The sequence below is a fragment of the Lissotriton helveticus genome, chromosome 8 (assembly GCF_964261635.1).
Source record: "Lissotriton helveticus chromosome 8, aLisHel1.1, whole genome shotgun sequence".
Taxonomy (NCBI): domain Eukaryota; kingdom Metazoa; phylum Chordata; class Amphibia; order Caudata; family Salamandridae; genus Lissotriton; species Lissotriton helveticus.
The window spans coordinates 1,037,089,710-1,037,112,157 of record NC_136069.1 but is presented as its reverse complement, the minus strand read 5'-3'; the positions used below and the strand labels follow the sequence as shown (position 1 = coordinate 1,037,112,157).

The window sequence follows — 22,448 nt, the reverse complement described above, 5'->3', positions numbered from 1 at the left end:
ACGTTCTGAACCCCGGCCAGATGATTTGCCATCAGACAAATCTGATGGTCCTGAACCCAGGACCAGAGACGCAGAGCCTCTCTGCAGAGACACTGCAACCCCACTCCTCCCTGCTTGTTGATGTACCACATCGCGGTCGTGTTGTCCGTCAGGACCTGAATCGACCGACCGCGAAGGGGAGGGAGGAAGGCCTTGAGCGCCAGACGTATCACCCGCAATTCTAGAAGGTTGATGTGAAGCAACCTTACCCCTGGAGACCAAAGACCCTTGACCTCCAGGTCCCCCAGATGAGCACCCCACCCGAGAGTGGATCCATCCGTTATCACTGTGGCAACAGATGGAGGTAGTTGGAAAGGCTTTCCCTGAGACAGATTGCCTTCCACACTCCACCATGACAGATCCGCCGCAGCTTCTCTGGAGATTCTCACTGACTCCCTGAGATCTCCGTTGTGCTGATACCACTGTCTGCGGAGGCACCACTGGAGTGCCCTCATGTGCCAGCGTGCATGATTGACCAACAGAATGCATGAAGCCATCAGACCGAGCAGGCGAAGGACCTTCTGGACTGGAACAACCGCTCCATTGAAGAATAAAGGAATCATTTCCTGTATGTCGCAAATCCTTTGAGGTGGAGGGAATGCACGACATACAGTAGTGTCCAGTACCACACCTATGAACAGGTTGCGCTGGGAGGGCACCAGGTGAGACTTGGGTACATTTATCGAAAAACCCAACCTGTGCAACAACTGAGTTGTCTCTTGCAGATGATGGAGCACCTTCTCCGGCGACTCCGCTTTGATCAGCCAGTCGTCCAGATAGGGGAACACAGGAATCCCCGATCTCCTGAGATGCGCAGGTACCACTGCCATCACCTTGGTGAAAACTCGAGGCGCAGTAGTAAGCCCAAAAGGAAGGACCGCAAACTGGTAGTGCTGCGATCCCACCGTAAAACGGAGATACTTTCTGTGCGACTTCAGAATGGGGATGTGAAAATACGCATCCTGCAAGTCGATCGACACCATCCAGTCTTCTTCCATTAGCGCTTGAAGAACCTGTGCAAGTGTGAGCATTTTGAACTTCTCCTGTTTGAGATAGAGGTTCAAAATCCTGAGGTCCAGGATTGGCCGAAGCCTGCCATCCTTCTTGGGTATCAGGAAATACCGGGAGTAGCACCCCTGACCCCTTTCCTGCTCTGGAACCACCTCTATCGCCCTTTTCGGAACAGTGCCAGGACTTCTTCCTGCAAGAGAAGAAGGTGGTCCTCCGAACAATAACCTTGGCAAAGAGGGTAATTGGGAGGGAACTCCTGAAAAGGAAGTGCATACCCATTCTCTACGAGATTGAGAACCCAAAGATCTGATGTAACCAATTCCCAATCTCGTAGAAAATGAGTAAGCCGACCCCCTACCGGACCCACATGATCCAGAATGGTGGATCTAGGGCTGCTTTGCTGATGCAGGTGGGGGTTGGGTATTATTGTAGGAAGTAGAGGGAGAGGAGACTTGACGTCCACGCCCACGAACCTTCTGTCTACCTCTATAGGATTTGTACAGAGGGTTTTGCTGCTGCTGCTGCTGCTGTTGGCCTTGTCTGAAGGGACGTAAGGAGGATCTACCAAACCCTCTAAACTTCCTGGTGGTAGAACCTCTTGTCTGGAGACCCAAAGATCTTGCAGTAGCCCGGCTATCTTTGAATCTTTCCAAAGCGACATCCGCCTTCTTTCCAAAAAGGCCAGTCCCGTCAAAAGGTAAGTCCATCAATGTGGATTGTACATCTGCAGAGAAATCAGAGGATTTCAGCCATGCGGCCCTTCTGGTGGCAACAGTAGAGCCCATAATCCTGGCAACAGAATCAGCTGTGTCCATGCCACTCTGAATTACCAAGCGGGCTGCAGCTTGAGTATCGGAGACCACTTCATTAAAGTTCTTTTTATCCTCCTCTGGAAGCTTAGATGACAATTGTTTCACAGAGTCCATCAAAGCATGAACATATCTCCCCAAAAGGCAAGTGGCATTAGTAGACTTTAGAGCCATGCTACCTGAGGAAAAAAAATTCTTTGCAGATTGATCCAACTTTTTAGAATCCTTGTCTGCCGGAACCTGAGGGAAAGAACCTGCAGACCTATTTGAACAAAACACAGTTGATGGACAGAATGTAGAACAATGTCATACATTCACCCCAGTACAAGGATCTGGGCCTAAATCCATCTTTTTTTGCACTCCACACCACCCTGGGTTAGACACTGGCTATATGCAAATCAGCTCTGACCCTGTGCCTCATGGGAACAGTCCAGTCCGAACTACCAAGCCATGTCTTTCCCAGACCGGAATCAAGCATCGAAGGACCGGTTTCTGGCTATCAACCTTCATCAGCCTGGATAGCTTGACTCCAGTGGTGTGGAGAGCCTGGGACTCACGTCTGAGCATCCCCAGCACACTCGGGGTGAAAATTGCAAAAAACACAGTTGATGGACAGAATGTAGAACAATGTCATACATTCACCCCAGTACAAGGATCTGGGCCTAAATCCATCGTTTTTTTGCACTCCACATCACCCTGGGTTAGACACTGGCTATATGCAAATCAGCTCTGACCCTGTGCCTCATGGGAACAGTCCAGTCCGAACTACCAAGCCATGTCTTTCCCAGACCGGAATCAAGCATCGAAGGACCGGTTTCTGGCTATCAGCCTTCATCAGCCTGGATAGCTTGACTCCAGTGGTGTGGAGAGCCTGGGACTCACGTCTGAGCATCCCCAGCACACTCGGGGTGAAAATTGCAAAAAACACAGTTGATGGAGAGAATGTAGAACAATGTCATACATTCACCCCAGTACAAGGATCTGGGCCTAAATCCATCGTTTTTTTGCACTCCACACCACCCTGGGTTAGACACTGGCTATATGCAAATCAGCTCTGACCCTGTGCCTCATGGGAACAGTCCAGTCCGAACTACCAAGCCATGTCTTTCCCAGACCGGAATCAAGCATCGAAGGACCGGTTTCTGGCTATCAGCCTTCATCAGCCTGGATAGCTTGACTCCAGTGGTGTGGAGAGCCTGGGACTCACGTCTGAGCATCCCCAGCACACTCGGGGTGAAAATTGCAAAAAACACAGTTGATGGACAGAATGTAGAACAATGTCATACATTCACCCCAGTACAAGGATCTGGGCCTAAATCCATCGTTTTTTTGCACTCCACACCACCCTGGGTTAGACACGGGCTATATGCAAATCAGCTCTGACCCTGTGCCTCATGGGAACAGTCCAGTCCGAACTACTAAGCCATGTCTTTCCCAGACCGGAATCAAGCATCGAAGGACCGGTTTCTGGCTATCAGCCTTCATCAGCCTGGATAGCTTGACTCCAGTGGTGTGGAGAGCCTGGGACTCACGTCTGAGCATCCCCAGCACACTCGGGGTGAAAATTGCAAAAAACACAGTTGATGGACAGAATGTAGAACAATGTCATACATTCACCCCAGTACAAGGATCTGGGCCTAAATCCATCGTTTTTTTGCACTCCACACCACCCTGGGTTAGACACGGGCTATATGCAAATCAGCTCTGACCCTGTGCCTCATGGGAACAGTCCAGCCCGAACTACCAAGCCATGTCTTTCCCAGACCGGAATCAAGCATCAAAGGACCGGTTTCTGGCTATCAGCCTTCATCAGCCTGGATAGCTTGACTCCAGTGGTGTGGAGAGCCTGGGACTCACATCTGAGCATCCCCAGCACACTCGGGGTGAAAATTGCAAAAAACACAGTTGATGGACAGAATGTAGAACAATGTCATACATTCACCCCAGTACAAGGATCTGGGCCTAAATCCATCGTTTTTTTGCACTCCACACCACCCTGGGTTAGACACTGGCTATATGCAAATCAGCTCTGACCCTGTGCCTCATGGGAACAGTCCAGTCCGAACTACCAAGCCATGTCTTTCCCAGACCGGAATCAAGCATCGAAGGACCGGTTTCTGGCTATCAGTCATCATCAGCCTGGATAGCTTGACTCCAGTGGTGTGGAGAGCCTGGGACTCACGTCTGAGCATCCCCAGCACACTCGGGGTGAAAATTGCAAAAAACACAGTTGATGGACAGAATGTAGAACAATGTCATACATTCACCCCAGTACAAGGATCTGGGCCTAAATCCATCGTTTTTTTGCACTCCACACCACCCTGGGATAGACACTGGCTATATGCAAATCAGCTCCGACCCTGTGCCTCATGGGAACAGTCCAGTCCGAACTACCAAGCCATGTCTTTCCCAGACCGGAATCAAGCATCGAAGGACCGGTTTCTGGCTATCAGTCTTCATCAGCCTGGATAGCTTGACTCCAGTGGTGTGGAGAGCCTGGGACTCACGTCTAAGCATCCCCAGCACACTCGGGTGAAAATGGCAAAAAACACAGTTGATGGACAGAATGTAGAACAATGTCATACATTCACCCGAGTACAAGGATCTGGGCCTAAATCCATCGTTTTTTTGCACTCCACACCACCCTGGGTTAGACACTGGCTATATGCAAATCAGCTCCGACCCTGTGCCTCATGGGAACAGTCCAGTCCGAACTATCAAGCCATGTCTTTCCCAGACCGGAATCAAGCATCGAAGGACCAGTTTCTGGCTATCAGCCTTCATCAGTCTAGATAGCTTGACTCCAGTGGTGTGGAGAGCCTGGGACTCACGTCTGAGCATCCCCAGCACACTCGGGGTGAAAATTGCAAAAAACACAGTTGATGGACAGAATGTAGAACAATGTCATACATTCACCCCAGTACAAGGATCTGGGCCTAAATCCATCGTTTTTTTGCACTCCACACCACCCTGGGTTAGACACTGGCTATATGCAAATCAGCTCTGACCCTGTGCCTCATGGGAACAGTCCAGTCCGAACTACCAAGCCATGTCTTTCCCAGACCGGAATCAAGCATCGAAGGACCGGTTTCTGGCTATCAGCCTTCATCAGCCTGGATAGCTTGACTCCAGTGGTGTGGAGAGCCTGGGACTCACGTCTGAGCATCCCCAGCACACTCGGGGTGAAAATTGCAAAAAACACAGTTGATGGACAGAATGTAGAACAATGTCATACATTCACCCCAGTACAAGGATCTGGGCCTAAATCCATCGTTTTTTGCACTCCACACCACCCTGGGTTAGACACTGGCTATATGCAAATCTGCTCTGACCCTGTGCCTCATGGGAACAGTCCAGTCCGAACAACCTAGCCATGTCTTTCCCAGACCGGAATCAAGCATCGAAGGACCGGTTTCTGGCTATCAGCCTTCATCAGCCAGGATAGCTTGACTCCAGTGGTGTGGAGAGCCTGGGACTCACGTCTGAGCATCCCCAGCACACTCGGGGTGAAAATTACAAAAAACACAGTTGATGGACAGAATGTAGAACAATGTCATACATTCACCCCATTACAAGGATCTGGGCCTAAATCCATCGCTTTTTTGCACTCCACACCACCCTGGGTTAGACACTGGCTATATGCAAATCAGCTCCGACCCTGTGCCTCATGGGAACAGTCCAGTCCGAACTATCAAGCCATGTCTTTCCCAGACCGGAATCAAGCATCGAAGGACGGGTTTCTGGCTATCAGCCTTCATCGGCCTGGATAGCTTGACTCCAGTGGTGTGGAGAGCCTGGGACTCACGTCTGAGCATCCCCAGCACACTCGGGGTGAAAATTGCAAAAAACACAGTTGATGGACAGAATGTAGAACAATGTCATACATTCACCCCAGTACAAGGATCTAGGCCTAAATCCATCGTTTTTTTGCACTCCACACCACCCTGGGTTAGACACTTGCTATATGCAAATCAGCTCTGACCCTGTGCCTCATGGGAACAGTCCAGTCCGAACTACCAAGCCATGTCTTTCCCAGACCGGAATCAAGCATCGAAGGACCGGTTTCTGGCTATCAGCCTTCATCAGCCTGGATAGCTTGACTCCAGTGGTGTGGAGAGCCTGGGACTCACGTCTGAGCATCCCCAGCACACTCGGGGTGAAAATTGCAAAAAACACAGTTGATGGACAGAATGTAGAACAATGTCATACATTCACCCCAGTACAAGGATCTGGGCCTAAATCCATCGTTTTTTTGCACTCCACACCACCCTGGGTTAGACACTGGCTATATGCAAATCAGCTCTGACCCTGTGCCTCATGGGAACAGTCCAGTCCGAACTACCAAGCCATGTCTTTCCCAGACCGGAATCAAGCATCGAAGGACCGGTTTCTGGCTATCAGCCTTCATCAGCCTGGATAGCTTGACTCCAGTGGCGTGGAGAGCCTGGGACTCACGTCTGAGCATCCCCAGCACACTCGGGGTGAAAATTGCAAAAAACACAGTTGATGGACAGAATGTAGAATAATGTCATACATTCACCCCAGTACAAGGATCTGGGCCTAAATCCATCGTTTTTTTGCACTCCACACCACCCTGGGTTAGACACTGGCTATATGCAAATCAGCTCTGACCCTGTGCCTCATGGGAACAGTCCAGTCCGAACTACCAAGCCATGTCTTTCCCAGACCGGAATCAAGCATCGAAGGACCGGTTTCTGGCTATCAGCCTTCATCAGCCTGGATAGATTGACTCCAGTGGTGTGGAGAGCCTGGGACTCACGTCTGAGCATCCCCAGCACACTCGGGGTGAAAATTGCAAAAAACACAGTTGATGGACAGAATGTAAAACAATGTCATACATTCACCCCAGTACAAGGATCTGGGCCTAAATCCATCGTTTTTTTGCACTCCACACCACCCTTGGTTAGACACTGGCTATATGCAAATCAGCTCTGACCCTGTGCCTCATGGGAACAGTCCAGTCCGAACTACCAAGCCATGTCTTTCCCAGACCGGAATCAAGCATCGAAGGACCGGTTTCTGGCTATCAGCCTTCATCAGCCTGGATAGCTTGACTCCAGTGGTGTGGAGAGCCTGGGACTCACGTCTGAGCATCCCCAGCACACTCGGGGTGAAAATTGCAAAAAACACAGTTGATGGACAGAATGTAGAACAATGTCATACATTCACCCCAGTACAAGGATCTGGTCCTAAATCCATCGTGTTTTTGCACTCCACACCACCCTGGGTTAGACACTGGCTATATGCAAATCAGCTCTGACCCTGTGCCTCATGGGAACAGTCCAGTCCGAACTACCAAGCCATGTCTTTCCCAGACCGGAATCAAGCATCGAAGGACCGGTTTCTGGCTATCAGCCTTCATCAGCCTGGATAGCTTGACTCCAGTGGTGTGGAGAGCCTGGGACTCACGTCTGAGCATCCCCAGCACACTCGGGGTGAAAATTGCAAAAAACACAGTTGATGGACAGAATGTAGAACAATGTCATACATTCACCCCAGTACAAGGATCTGGGCCTAAATCCATCGTTTTTTTGCACTCCACACCACCCTGGGTTAGACACTGGCTATATGCAAATCAGCTCTGACCCTGTGCCTCATGGGAACAGTCCAGTCCGAACTACCAAGCCATGTCTTTCCCAGACCGGAATCAAGCATCGAAGGACGGGTTTCTGGCTATCAGCCTTCATCGGCCTGGATAGCTTGACTCCAGTGGTGTGGAGAGCCTGGGACTCACGTCTGAGCATCCCCAGCACACTCGGGGTGAAAATTGCAAAAAACACAGTTGATGGACAGAATGTAGAACAATGTCATACATTCGCCCCAGTACAAGGATCTGGTCCTAAATCCATTGTGTTTTTGCACTCCACACCACCCTGGGTTAGACACTGGCTATATGCAAATCAGCTCTGACCCTGTGCCTCATGGGAACAGTCCAGTCCGAACTACCAAGCCATGTCTTTCCCAGACCGGAATCAAGCATCGAAGGACCGGTTTCTGGCTATCAGCCTTCATCAGCCTGGATAGCTTGACTCCAGTGGTGTGGAGAGCCTGGGACTCACGTCTGAGCATCCCCAGCACACTCGGGGTGAAAATTGCAAAAAACACAGTTGATGGACAGAATGTAGAACAATGTCATACATTCACCCCAGTACAAGGATCTGGGCCTAAATCCATCGTTTTTTTGCACTCCACACCACCCTGGGTTAAACACTGGCTATATGCAAATCAGCTCTGACCCTGTGCCTCATGGGAACAGTCCAGTCCGAACTACCAAGCCATGTCATTCCCAGACCGGAATCAAGCATCGAAGGACCGGTTTCTGGCTATCAGCCTTCATCAGCCTGGATAGCTTGACTCCAGTGGTGTGGAGAGCCTGGGTCTCACGTTTGAGCATCCCCAGCACACTCGGCGTGAAAATTGCAAAAAACACAGTTGATGGACAGAATGTAGAACAATGTCATACATTCACCCCAGTACAAGGATCTGGGCCTAAATCCATCGTTTTTTTGCACTCCACACCACCCTGGGTTAGACACTGGCTATATGCAAATCAGCTCTGACCCTGTGCCTCATGGGAACAGTCCAGTCCGAACTACCAAGCCATGTCTTTCCCAGACCGGAATCAAGCATCGAAGGACCGGTTTCTGGCTATCAGCCTTCATCAGCCTGGATAGCTTGACTCCAGTGGTGTGGCAGGGTATGCTCAGACGTGAGTCCCTTGCTCACTTTGCCACTGGATTCAAGCAAGCCGGGCTGAAGACGGCTGGAATGCCAGAAACCGGTCCTCGGAAGCTTGTTTCCGGTCCAGGGAAGGCATGGCTTGGCAGTTCGGGCTGGACTGTTCCCATGAGGCACAGGGTCAGACTGATTTGCATATAGCCATGTCTGAACTGGGGTGGCAGAGTGGGCTAAAGAATGGTGATGGATTAAACCCAGATCTTTTGACTGGGTGTGAGTGTTTGATTGTTTCAGATGCTCCGTCCATCACCACCCCCTTTTGTACCGCTTTTGGACGCCATAAGTGTGGCAGGGTATGCTAAGACGTGAGTCCCTTGCTCACTTTGCCACTGGATTCAAGCAAGCCGGGCTGAAGACGGCTGGAATGCCAGAAACCGGTCCTCGGAAGCTTGTTTCCGGTCCAGGAAAGGCATGGCTTGGCAGTTCGGGCTGGACTGTTCCCATGAGGCACAGGGTAAGACTGATTTGCATATAGCCATGTCTGAACTGGGGTGGCAGAGTGGGCTAAAGAATGGTGATGGATTAAACCCAGATCTTTTAACTGGGTGTGAGTGTTTGATTGTTTCAGATGCTCCGTCCATCACCACCCCCTTTTGTACCGCTTTTGGCCGCCATAAGTGTGGCAGGGTATGCTCAGACGTGAGTCCCTTGCTCACTTTGCCACTGGATTCAAGCAAGCCGGGCTGAAGACGGCTGGAATGCCAGAAACCGGTCCTCGGAAGCTTGTTTCCGGTCCAGGGAAGGCATGGCTTGGCAGTTCGGGCTGGACTGTTCCCATGAGGCACAGGGTCAGACTGATTTGCATATAGCCATGTCTGAACTGGGGTGGCAGAGTGGGCTAAAGAATGGTGATGGATTAAACCCAGATCTTTTGACTGGGTGTGAGTGTTTGATTGTTTCAGATGCTCCGTCCATCACCACCCCCTTTTGTACCGCGACCTGTTTGAACAAGCAGCCTGTACAATCAGACTCTCCGGTGAAGGATGAGAAGAGAGAAACTCGGGGTCACCAGGTGCCACCCTGTAGCGTCTTGCTACAGAACTGGAAACCGCAGGAGCAGTCAATGGTCTCTTCCAGACCTCCATTATCGGTTCAGTTAAAGCCTCAGTAAATGGAAGTGTAGGCTCTATAATAGAAGAAGGAGAGTGTAAAACCTCTGTGAGGATGTTAGGTTTGTACTCAACAGTAGGTAAATTCAAATTGAGAAGATCTGCAGCTTTCCTAATAACAACATGGTAGGGCGCCACGTCCTTAGATGGTGCATCAGAAACTGATGGCAAACCCCACTCAGGAGAGAGTTCCAGACCACTAGCACTATGTAGGTCTTCAAAACAGTCCCCTTGATCTAGAAGTTCACCTTCTTCTACATCAGAATCTTCACACCCTTTTTCCTCCAAGAGACGCTGGGCTCTGCGTCTCGACCACTCCATACGAACCGAAGTCGATGGATCCGGTAACGACTCCGACGGAGTCGGATTCGGCGTCGAACGAGGAGCCGGGGTCGCTGTAGGACGAGACTCACGAACTGGCGTGGCACCTCGATCCAAATCACGAGGTCGATCCGGAGCCGGCGAAGCCGTACGCAGAGTCGATGACCTCGGTGGAGCCGTACCGAGCCAAGGTGTAAAAGGCGCTGGCATAAACGGCATAAACGGAGCTGGGGCGTAAGTTTGAGGAATGCCCAAGTTGTAAGATAATGGACCCATGGGACCAGCCGGTGCACCAGTGGGGTACATTGCTCTCGTATGAACCCCAAACATCGCATAAGGAAATGCGAGGGGTCCTGTCCAGGACCATGGAAAGGAGGGTACGAACCTACTGGATGTTCCGAAGGAGGTCGCTCCGACATCGGTTCATTCTGGTCCTATTGATCTACAGGGACTACTATGGGAGTCGGAGCTCGAGGAACATCTTCTTCTTCTTCCTGTTCCGAAGAATGGTGCGACTCCGGATTCGGCTCTTGTTCCGGAATCGGAGAACCCTCAAGAGACTGCAGAGGAGAAGGAGATACGAAGTCCTTATGATGTTTACGAGACTTCTTTTTCGAATCCGAAGACTCCTTTCCAGAATGATGTCTAGAGCTATGTTTCCTCCTCTTGTGCTTCTTCCTCGAGGAGCTTGAAGCATGACCCGAAGCCGACTTGGATCCGGACCTCGACCTCTCTCTGGATCTAGACCTTGCTCTGGACCTCGACCTCGAAGCCGACCTCGACTTCGAACGCGACTTCTGTCTCGACTTCGAGCGTCTGGACGTCGACCTTGAAGATCTCCCAGTCTCTTTTCCCTTTACCTTTGCAAGAAGAAGTTTAGCTTCACGTTCTCTTAACGCTTTAGGATTCATCTTGAAGCAGGAACGACAGTTTTTAACATCGTGATCCGATCCAAGACACCATAAACAATCGTTATGCGTATCGGTAATGGACATCATACGAGCACAAGACCCGCACTGTTTGAATCCTGTCTTCCTTGATGACATTCTCGACGAAGAAGAATTACTCAATTTAGAAACAGTAAAACAAAAAAGATATTATGTGTCGCAGAAGATCCCAGAAACCGTTAGCGTCGACGACGCGGAAAAAAGGGAACTGACGTCATCACGCCGACGTGGGGCTAATAAGGAGTCGGTGACGTCAGACGGAGTCACGCGCGATGTCGTGCTCCTGTGACGTCGTCCACGCCGGCGTGCTACGAAGAAAATTTCCGAACGTTGCTGACGCAAGGGGGATATTCACAAGGTGAGGAATCCACACGGCAGATGTATCTATCAGAAGAGTCAGTACTGGCACTTGCTTGTCAAAAACATTTAGAAAGTTGGCTTTTTCCTGCCTTAGCCATTTAGAGCCTGAAGCCGGGTTACAAGACTGGGCATTTCTAACAGTTAGGCTTTGTGTATTCCTCCTAGACAGCCACATACAGCAGAGAGCTTAGGTGTGCCTGGATGGGTGATCACTGGCAGGATAGGAGGGCTGAGCTAGGCACAGCCCTACCTACATTTGAATATGTTGTGTCCTGCCTCCACACAAAAGGCTGCAAACCGCATGCAGTTAGCATGAAGGCAGCACAGGGGAGGCAGGAAACCTGTACACTACAAAGCAAAACCTCTAGAAGCTTCTCCCACTTCAAAGGAGGCACCTAGTATACATTTTGGACTTAGACACCAATATTGGACTTCAGTACACTTCTTCACCGGTGGAGGCGCTGCCAAGAAGGAAGACTGTTGTGCTGCTGAAAGGACTGCCACTCTGCTGAACCACTGCCCTACTGGACTATTGCCTTGCTGGACTGCTGTCTTGCTGAATTTCTGCCCTGCTGACTTAGTCAGAGGCATTGAACCTGCACCTGAACTTAGGACTCCCAGAGTGACTCCAAGAGCTAGTTTGCTGGCCTCCTGTTCAGAGCCAACCACAGAGACAAAACAGGCTTCCAACCACCAGCACCCATACCCAGCTGGAGCAAGCCCCAGACCCCTAAGTGGTGCTCCATATGTCCTGGACCCTGGGTGTGGCCTCAGAGAGGCTGAATTGAAGTTGGTGGGTTCTTCACAACCGCAAATGGTTCTGTTGGCGCCAAAACCTTGTTATTCGCACAGCCTGCCTATGCGAACGTCAGTGAGCCTGACCCTTTGTGCTCCAGCCTTGAACGCTCACAGTGAGCACCACCGAGAAGCTCCGGCCAACCTGCTGACGTCAATAGAATATTCGTGCTATAGCGACAACCAAACAGGACTCCCGGCCTGCTCTTCACAGTACATCAATGACAGTTTGTGCACTTCTCTGCTCCTCGGGGTCCCCTCCACTACTAAATGAACTCTTTGTGCTGGACTGAGAAGGCACTTTTCAGCAGGAGTAACCAGGTCTCTGTATCCGACCTGCACGCCATCACAGTTGGCCTGAACTTATGACTTTCGCCCAGTCACGCACGGCCAGATAGCCGTGAGTGGCACTTTCGGCTTTTCGGTGCTATTTTCACTTAAATCTTTAAAATTGCAAATCTCCGGTTTAACTAATTGGATTTTTGTCAGTTTGGTCTTCATTTAGCTATAACATGTTGCACTAATTTTTTTTATTGGTGTGAAACTTTTCTTATGTTGTGTTTTCACTTTATTACTGTTTGAAGTGCAGCATTAATACTTTACACATTGCCTCTAAGCCAAGCCTGACTGGTCTGTGCCAAGATACCAGAGGGTTAAACACAGGTTAATTTGGGGTTTGCTTGTCCCACACCCTGACAAGGATTGTGGTTGTTGCTTGCGTAGGTTTTAACCCCTCTCAACCAGTTATCCAGTTTCTCACAGGGAGGAAATTCTAGAATGGCAGGAGGAGCTTCATGTGAAGAGCAATCGTCTTGGGGATCTAAGAAGCATTGGGCCTGAGTGATTCAGTATTGCGCTGTCAAGGCATCAAACTACAAGTGTCTAATCTCTCAGTAGGGTGTGCCCCAATGTTACTCATCCACCTTTGGGAACATGGGATGGGATAGGGTTGCTAATCCCTGCTCACAATTGTGACCTCCTTCAGCCTGGCTGGCATAGGTGGAATCTTGGTCTTTTTTAACGTTTGTGTAGTTTCTGCTCAGAGGGCCAACCTTGATGGCGGTTCCAATTCTTTCCTCTCTTATAAGGGATATTTATACAGTCCCAGGCAGTATCGCAGCCTTTAAAAAGGTGCATGACTACTGCTTAAGTCACCAACTCCTACTCTTGCCCACCTGGCATAAGTGTACTCATTTGATCCATCTCCATATTGTGCATGTTGCCATTTGGATTAGTGGGCATTCACAGATTACACCCAATTTCAAGTGTGGATGTGCACAGCACCCTGTTGCCCCTCTTTCCTCTGGTGTCTAGCATACTTGAACCCAAAAACATAACACAAAACCTGAGCGAAAATTCTAACCACCAGCTAATTATAGACAAAATAACAGCACTTCTCTAGCTGTACATGAGAGAAACCAACATACTTCTTACATAGGATCACAACAAATACAACACTCTGCCACACACCCCACACTCCCATTGTTTTGGCACCCCACACGGAGCATAAAGTGCCACATAATATTACAATACAACACAATACAATCGTGCTCGAAGGGCCTGCTGTCAACCCAGTCCAGTACAGCCTTTTCAGGGCACACGACTCAAACCAGCGTTCCTTAAATTAAAAAGAACACTGAATGACATTAACAAGCCTTTGTTGTCGTCAATCCCTCTCCCATTACCCAAGCGCCAGTCTTTGTTCCCTGTTATTCTTTAGAAATGTGTTTACTGATTACAACACAGTTAAGAAACACTCAAAATAATTGGTTCCAAAGGTATAGAAATAGATGTTGCACACTGTGTGATGTAATTAACCAGAGTGGGTTCACAAAGACCAGCTCTCATAACAATTTCATTAGAAGTATGCCTTTTTGTAAAAATAGCGTGTTTATAATTCTTTTCTGCACGGGTAAAAACTTCGCCATAGGGGAATATTTTTCGTATGAAAAATTATCCCAAAAGAATAAAAGAACCTTATTTCTTATTCGCTCCTTTTTGGATGTCACACACTTGTCCTCTTTACCCAGTTTGTCAAGCGACTCCATACTGAAGCTGTAGCTGTGGCTCCCCTTCTTCCCTCGGTCGTGGTTATATCCTTTTCCCCATTTGAAATCTTCTTCATTTCTTCTCACAAACTTGTCAAACTCATAGTTGTTCCTGTGTTTTCTGCCATCATCTAGCCAATACCTTGGCCTTTCTGGTTCTTTCTCATGAAACCTCTTCTCTGTATCCCTTTGCTCTTTGTCACTTTCACTTTGAAACCTGCTGAAAAGAATGTAATGATTACAAATGTATCTGTACACCTAGGTGAAACTCAGTTGCACAGATTATGTCATTCATGAAGGCAAAAACCTATACCTAATTCACAGAATTAAAAAATGGTTGGATATTGTCTTCTTAAACAGGATTTTCACACACAGAAATGCCACCAGTAAAGTGTCATTTGAATATGGGCAAAACTAATCACTAGTGACTATATGCAAGCTCCAACATCCAAGGTTCTGGGTAGTAACAAACTTTTTGAAGGTTGTATCCTGCCCTGAAAAAGTGCACGGATTTACTCATGTTAAGGGTGCTTATGTGAATTGAACAGAAAAAAGCAACATATATGAGGAATAAGGACAAAAAGCTTCTCAGATAGAAAAAAATGTTCCTAAATGAAAATTCATATGATTACTTCTGAGATCCTACAACAGTGCCAGAGTTGCAGAACTACTCCTTGAAATCTTTGAATTCGATTGAAATCCAAATTTCACTCAAAATGTAGGCCTGCATCTACATCAGTAAATACTAGACTATAAACTCCTGCGTTTTCTGAGTTGCGCCCATATGTTTTATAACTGTTGTCGCATAGAACATACTAAATCTATGTATACCACCTTGTTTGCTAGATCTATCGATGGGTGAGTCCTTTAGTGTAAAACATGAAAACACAAGGAAAGAGGCCTTTTGCATCTATGAACCCAGGATCTCAAACAGCATCCTGTTTCCAATCTGCTCCAACCCTACTCCTGCTTAGGAAGGAGCAGAAGATGCGTCCCTTTACAGAACCGTACATCATAATAAAGTTCACTTCTGCTCCCAGATCCAGCTGCATCTCCAATCACTGATTCACTAAATCATTGCCTTTGTCCCTGTACTGCACTCCACTCGGTGTGGCTGTTATATGCGATACAAAAACCACATACATGCATACATTTCGTTTTTTTCCAGAGCTGGGGGACATTTGTCATTATGCCCTTCCAGCTCTTGGCTCAGGACTGTTTAGTTTAGTTTGGATGATCAGGTTTGTCTTCTTTGCTTTTTAATCTTTCTGCAGCAGAGCATGGCATGCTGATCCCTATTCTAAATATATGCAGATGACACCCAACTTCTACGTTTATATAAACATAATGAAACCAGGTTGAAGCTTGTCTAAAACATTTTGAATGATGGGGAGCCAAAGATGCTGTCTACTAGAATGTTTTAAACGAAAAAGACCACTTGCAGTTTGTGTGTCCAAAGCCCTCCTCCTGATGGGATTCCATGGGAATTGTCCCTCAACCGTGCCAAGCTACAAAAAACTATGGTAAGAAATCTGCTATGTTGTCAGAATGTGGTTGTCAGAAAATCATTTAGTATAAATATTATCTGACATACATTTAGTCTACAGGAATATCGCCCATTGGAGTTAATGACAGGAAATCTACAACCAAGAGGACTATATTGATGTGAATGATATTTAGGGCACAATATTATTTGTACATGACATACAACCTCTGTTATTCCATGCATTTCACTATGACCTCTTCTCGAAGAGAAGCTGGATTTATTGGCTCAGTTCATGAGCCACTATTGCTGTTGTGCTGCCCATGAATGCCATCAAGCCATTGACTCAGAACCTGCAGTTAGACACTCGAAGCAAACACCGTTCACCGTTTGTCCACCTCCTCATGCTTTTTCATGTATCTATACTTATACTTTAATCGTAATATGCAAATGAAGTTTTTGAGTATGAATATACTTTGTACTGTAAGTACATTTATTTTCTTTATTCGTCATGAATTCTAATTTTATGCCGTTCTTTTCGTTACTGGTTAGCATTTTATTTAAAATAATTAAAGAATGGAAAAAAATGACACTAAATATCGAAATGGTTGAAGGTTTTTTATCTCCTCTGACCTACAGACATACGCATGCATTGCTGTTCGTTGTAAGAAACAATAAAACATTCGAATGTAAAGCACACTAAACAAATACTGACACAAGAGCCTTGGCCGATGATTGGATCCGAGTTTGAATGTGAAAAAACAAACTGAAAATTTGGATAAGAAATTTACTTTTCAGATTTTTGGGTGGAAACAACACAAACCTTTTTGACAATCTTTGATTCAAGCTCCGTGAAGCAGGTTTAAGTTTTATATCAACTGAAATATGGTTAATATCAACTTATGTGACTGTCCACTCCCTTAACATTTCGCTAATACAACTGAATTGTATCATTAAACAATAAAAACATGAGGGTGTGACCCCGTTCCAAACACATATCCCGTGCATTCCCAAAGCAAGACGAAGAACTAAGATATTCCACTTTTGGAGAAAGGCCATCTGTATCCCCAGTGGGCCAAAAGTATGCAAGAAATGAAGGTGAAATGAACCGTGGCCTCCTGAGAACTATACATTATGGTGGTTGGTATAGGCTACGTTGACTTCATCTACTTACACATCACTGATGCATGCTGACACGAAGCTGGAACTGATAAAGATGACCTCCTGATACGTTTGTGGTTGCATAGGCCAGAAGGGCTTGGTCTGTGTCTGTGCCTGAGAATGCAATCGTTCTCTCATTTGTGAAAGTTAGAGCTACTGGCATTGTAAATGGCAATGTTCTTCCTTTTACACTAGCCTCGGAGGCTGCCGAAAGTGTCACTGAAGCATAATTCACACCAGAAATGTGAAAAAGCAGTACTTTTGACTAAGAAAGACTGTTAACAGTTTAAGTGCCTGCGTTTAATTTGACCACATACAAAACAGGCTCCTCGTTGTGTTGCTGCAGGAAGGAAATTGAATAGATCTGTCGCCTTTGCATGGGTTTGTGATTGGGTAGAACAATAAGGTGGAGGGGGAATGAAAATGGAGCTTTGGAGATGTTGTCAGTCGGGTTGGCTGCTTGGAAGCAGTGCTGTGCACCGTGGCTCCTCGACTTGCATGCCGCCTGCTCTGAACAGCCTAGTGCTGAATTGTAATGTGGTAGGTACTGCCTCCTCTCTGGGCTCGGCTGCCTGCCCCATTTTTTGTTGTGATGCACCTATAAGTATGGGGCTGAAGGGACAGCAGGGACGTAATAACAGTCTGCTGCCGCCCTCAGCTGAGACACACGTGACACTTGGTCAGCTATTCACCATGCTTAAACCAGAAGCGCAACTGTTGTGGGGGAGAGGAAGCGATTGCAAGCTGTGACGCTGACTTATTACATTTTAAGAACTTAGCGTGAAGCTTGGCATCCGTGAAGCATGTGCTATGGAGATGTAGAAGTGAAAGCATGGTGTCCATGAAGCGGGTGCCGTGTTGAGCCATGAAAACACTAACTTGTGCATTGAAGGGCAGGGATACTTCGATACGCCCCTACGAGTCCTGAGCCCACCATATTGGCCATGGAGCGCTGGAGATTTGTGAAACCGGATAAAGAAAATGAACCGAAAGTATAGTTGAAATGTTCAACTTTATTTAAATAATTAAAAAGCCTTATGTTTTTTAAAAGATTGCCAGTCTCACAATGATTGGCTGCTGTGACAAACGAGCAGTGCTCTGGAGACAGCAGCAAGGTAAGTGGTTGACTATGGAGGAGGGGTGGGGAGATGAGAGGCATGGGCAGGAGAGCAAATTGGAAAAACAGTGAACTGTGGGAGGGGGGTTATTGTCGGCTGAGCACATTTGGGAAGGCAATTCATTGGTTTGCCAGTCTGCAATAAAGAATTGTAACTATGCAGTAGTGGGTTATGGTATGTGTTAAAGCACTGCGCTCACCTCTGCCACGCCTTACATTTCAATTGAAAGCAGTGCAGAGGAGAAAAATGAAAGAAAGACGCAGTATTAAAGCATGGCGTAAACCTCTGCCATGCATTACATTTCAATTGAAGTGGTGTTGTGGAGGAAAATGTAAGAAATACGCACTGCTATGTTGCTCCTTAAATTTAAAGTGAAAGCGGCACTGTGCAGATATGAAAAAAATGTGTGCCATGCTGTATAATAAGTGGAAGCAGGTGCGCCAGCAAGCCACCAAATGAGACCTAATATTAAAAGAGTGCTCACAGAGCACCATAAAGTGGTAAGAGGAGGCAATTTAAAAGATGGCGAGGAAATGGGCAGAGCTTAAAGTCCATCCCTGAATACAGCATGCCTCGAAGAGACAGTGCAAGCGCTGCCTAGGCGAGACCTAAAAAGGCTAAGTGTGCACTAATTTCAAGTTAGTTGCGCAAATAACTTGATATAAAAGTGTTAATCCACATTTGGTATTCTCAATATGTTGATTTACATTTCAAAAAATATCTACTTACACTTACAATATGAAGTCGGAAAATCTTCTCCCATGGGTGCGTAGAGTGCGTTCTGGGGTTTGAATGCTCTGGGAAGTTTGTGCACACGCACAAACTAATATGTATGTGAGTATTTACTCACTTTTCCATGGCCCATACCCAGCTTGAACACCAATGTTCCTGTAAATCCATATCAAAAGTGAAAATGGGGATAGAACATTCCCATAACTGATGGGGGTAAAGAAGGAGGAACTTCTTGAACCAGAAAATATTTTTCCAATGGAGAAAGAAACATTTTAAAGGGCATCTGCACTACAGCATTGCACATAGACATGTGTAACATGTACAGGATGAACAATTACATATGCAAAAAGGCCTCTGCATGTTCATAGATGGAATACAGAAAATAAATATAGGCTTTCTCCAGGAATCCGTTGAGAATTCCCAAAAAGTTTGACATTTACTTTGAATGTAGGAGAAAACCTACAAGAGTAAATTTCAGATTTTTTGTGACTAGAGCACCAAGATTTCTTAGGAGTTTAAAGAGAAGTGGTAGGCTGACCGTGGCCAGAAGGCAACCAGAATAATGTCGCCATAGGTGACAAACTAGGCACAATTAAAATTTCAGTTTTTAATTGGTCAAAACAGATAGTTACACAGTTTGAGGGTGTGATTATGCAAAAGACTATTGAGAGAGTACTGGATATCAACACATGTATGCCAGGTCTGGTGGCTTGGTGGACTAATGCATTCACAATAGGGACCAGTGTTTGACCTCATGGTCACAAGTTCAAATCCTGGTGAGTCCACTCAGCCTTTCATTCTTCTGAGGTTGATAAAATGAGTACTATTATTAATCTTATTATTATGTTATTCAGCACTAAGACACCTTTCTGGGTGAATGTGTGCTTTACAAATACACATGTAATGCCAATAATGATACATATACAGTTGATTTAAAGTTCCGTTGAACAAAAACCTGCAGATTCAATCAGCATCCTCCATTTCATCAACAAAGGTTAAAATTCAAGTAAAGGGTAATGTTTTACATTTTTATGAATGCATTCCATACAAGGGACTGAATCATATAGTTCCTCCGGCAACGAGAACTTGGGTCAGTATGAAAGGAATGCTTTGGGTGTCTCAACCCGAACACCTAAAAATGCAGAATGTGGTTAATAATTGGTTCTTTGAACTGAATCTAGTCTCTCTAGTTTGACTATTTCCCCAAATGAGTGGAATTAATATAACGACTCATTTCAGAAATCAGCCGCTTCACAGGGAAAGTTGAAGATATGAGATAAATGCATTATATACTGGTTTAGTCACCATACCTCTCACGTGTAGCACATTAGAAATCATGTCCACTAGATTTCCTTTCTTATCCTTCACTGCTGGAGTGTCTACACAATACTGTGCAAGCTACTTTCTACAGTTTTAAAACAGATCAAGTTTAACCATCAAAAGGGGACTTAATTCACATTTGTGCCTCATGCCATGAAATATATATATATATATATATATATATTGGCAGGCCCTGGCGGGCTGGCGAACCCATCCAAATCCACAAATGCGTTGTTTCCAAAATTCCGTAAAACAACAACACCACAGCTCAAACTTCTTTCAGCGTGACAATTTATTAGGCAACACCACTCTTTTGTGGTATTGCCTAATAAGTCGTCATGCTGAAAGAAGTTTGGCCCATGGTGCTGTTGTTTAAAGGAATTCCGGAAACAACGCATTTGTGGATATACATATATATACATATATATATATGTATATATATACATATAAATTTTGCAGATAAACACAGTAGAGACCGCAACCAGCTACAATATTTTGGTTTGGACTGTGTAGTTCAGAGTGCATGGGGTGGAGATAGACTGAAGAAGTTGCGCACGTTAGAATCACGTTACATCATCGACCTGCACACCAAACACCCGTATGGTTTAAACTGTGGGGAGGAACTGACAGTCCACATAGGCTAAAAACTGAGGTAAAATCACAGTATGTTATAAAACATGAAAACGGGGTGTCCAAAGATAGGCTTTGACTAGAGCATCTTAGATGAATGAATTATTGTCTGTGGGTCCATTTTCTAAGGGTCCTAAGGGTCCTGTTGTGTATATAGTAGCAATGAATTGAGAAATATATTAATGTACCAATATTGGATATTTGAAATGTGATGTTTTGCCTTGTTTTGACATGCACCTAGATGAATTCTTTATATAATTATACAGCAATATGTTCACGCATTCCAATTGTTCATGATTAGTTAGTTATAACCTATCCTGATCCATGGTGTGATTGGGATGGTATATGGAAGGATATTAGCCGATCCACGGCTCTATTAGCAAAGTTTTCATCTATGGTGAAATATAGCAATCTGTGGCATAAAGTGATGTAGTCAACTATTGTTGCTTATCTCTGATTCATAAATGTTATTTAACTAAATAATGAATCATGAAACACCTTTTAGATGATAAATTGTCAAATTATTGATCATTTGTACATATATCACAACATGCTACAAAATGGCGCCCACGTTTGAAGTGGTACGCGAGTCCTTCCTCAACTTTGACAATGTGAATGCAAATAAAACATGGTGTTTGACATTAGTGCCGGTAACATCGAAAAAGGCACTTCCGCCGAAACGCGTCTGTTGCTGTAAACAAAATAAAGACCTTGCATTTCAACCTTCACGGTGTGCGATTTTCTTTGTGCACTTCAAGTGCACACTTGGATCTGAGCATAATATTATATATATATATATATATATATATATATATATATATATATATATATATATATATATATATATATAAATCGTATGGAATAAAGACTATCCTTGAAACTTTATCCCACGGAGTCGGTGCCTGATTTTGTATGGTGGTAAACAGGATTGGCTGTATATATATATATATATATATATATATATGCTTTCCAAAAGACGCGGCACTCAAGGGAAGTTTAGATGTTCAAAAAGTGTTTATTTAGTCAAGCTCAACCGACGCGTTTCAGCCTCCACGGCTTTGATCACGGTAGGTGAGTCCCTTCTTTGTTACACTCTTTATACCCCCACATGATCTTAAGATGTTGCATTGTGGGTATCGTAGTGCACAAGTTCTGAGAATGTTCGTGTTAATTAAAAAAAGGGGACGAATACATGTTCTTTGTACACAGGGTGACATGTCTAATCAAATACAAAACGTTAGGATATAGTATCCTATTTATAAGCAAAAAATGTTAATCTTAAAGTAATGGTATAGTACACCACTTAATTATTCATTGGCATCATTAAAGTTCTCTATAGTGTAAAGACATCATAAAGCACTGACATCTGGGGGTGAAGCAAGTAATAGTACATTTAGACCCCTGGGAAAAAGAAAAAGAAAAAGAAAGGAGAAGGAGAGGAGAAAATAAAGGATAGTTAAGAAAAAAGAAAAAGAGAAGACAGGGAGGTTTTATAAACATTTCTTGTGGCTTGTCAGAACAAACTCCTCATTCTAGATGAAAAAAGATTTTTGAAAGCTATATCATTGTTTATTCGAGGTGAACGGCAAGTTCCTCATCAAAGTTCATCCCTCTCGGCATCTTTGTTTTCAACCGGATGATATATTGGGATTCTAATTGGCGTAGTTCCCTTTTTCGATTTCCACCACGTTATTTGGGCAAGATGGTATCAATCCCATAGTATTGCATGGCACGCCAATCGCCATTTTGGCAGGCAATCATATGTTTGGCCGTAGTATAAGCAATGTCTTTATTCTTCACCGCTCG

General features: G+C 45.7%; 1 protein-coding gene across 7 annotated transcripts in view; it reads right to left on the bottom strand.

The window, feature by feature from the left end:
- UPF3A (UPF3A regulator of nonsense mediated mRNA decay) overlaps positions 1-22,448 on the bottom strand; it is a 726,694-nt gene that overhangs the window by 272,464 nt on the left and 431,782 nt on the right. For 6 of the 7 annotated variants that reach the window (XM_078657881.1, XM_078657879.1, XM_078657878.1 and 3 more), the window contains one exon: positions 14,177-14,418. In XM_078657881.1, coding sequence (XP_078514007.1) covers positions 14,177-14,418 — 242 coding nt within the window. The remainder of the gene's footprint in view (positions 1-14,176; positions 14,419-22,448) is intronic. The other variant, XM_078657876.1, reaches the window with a different exon arrangement.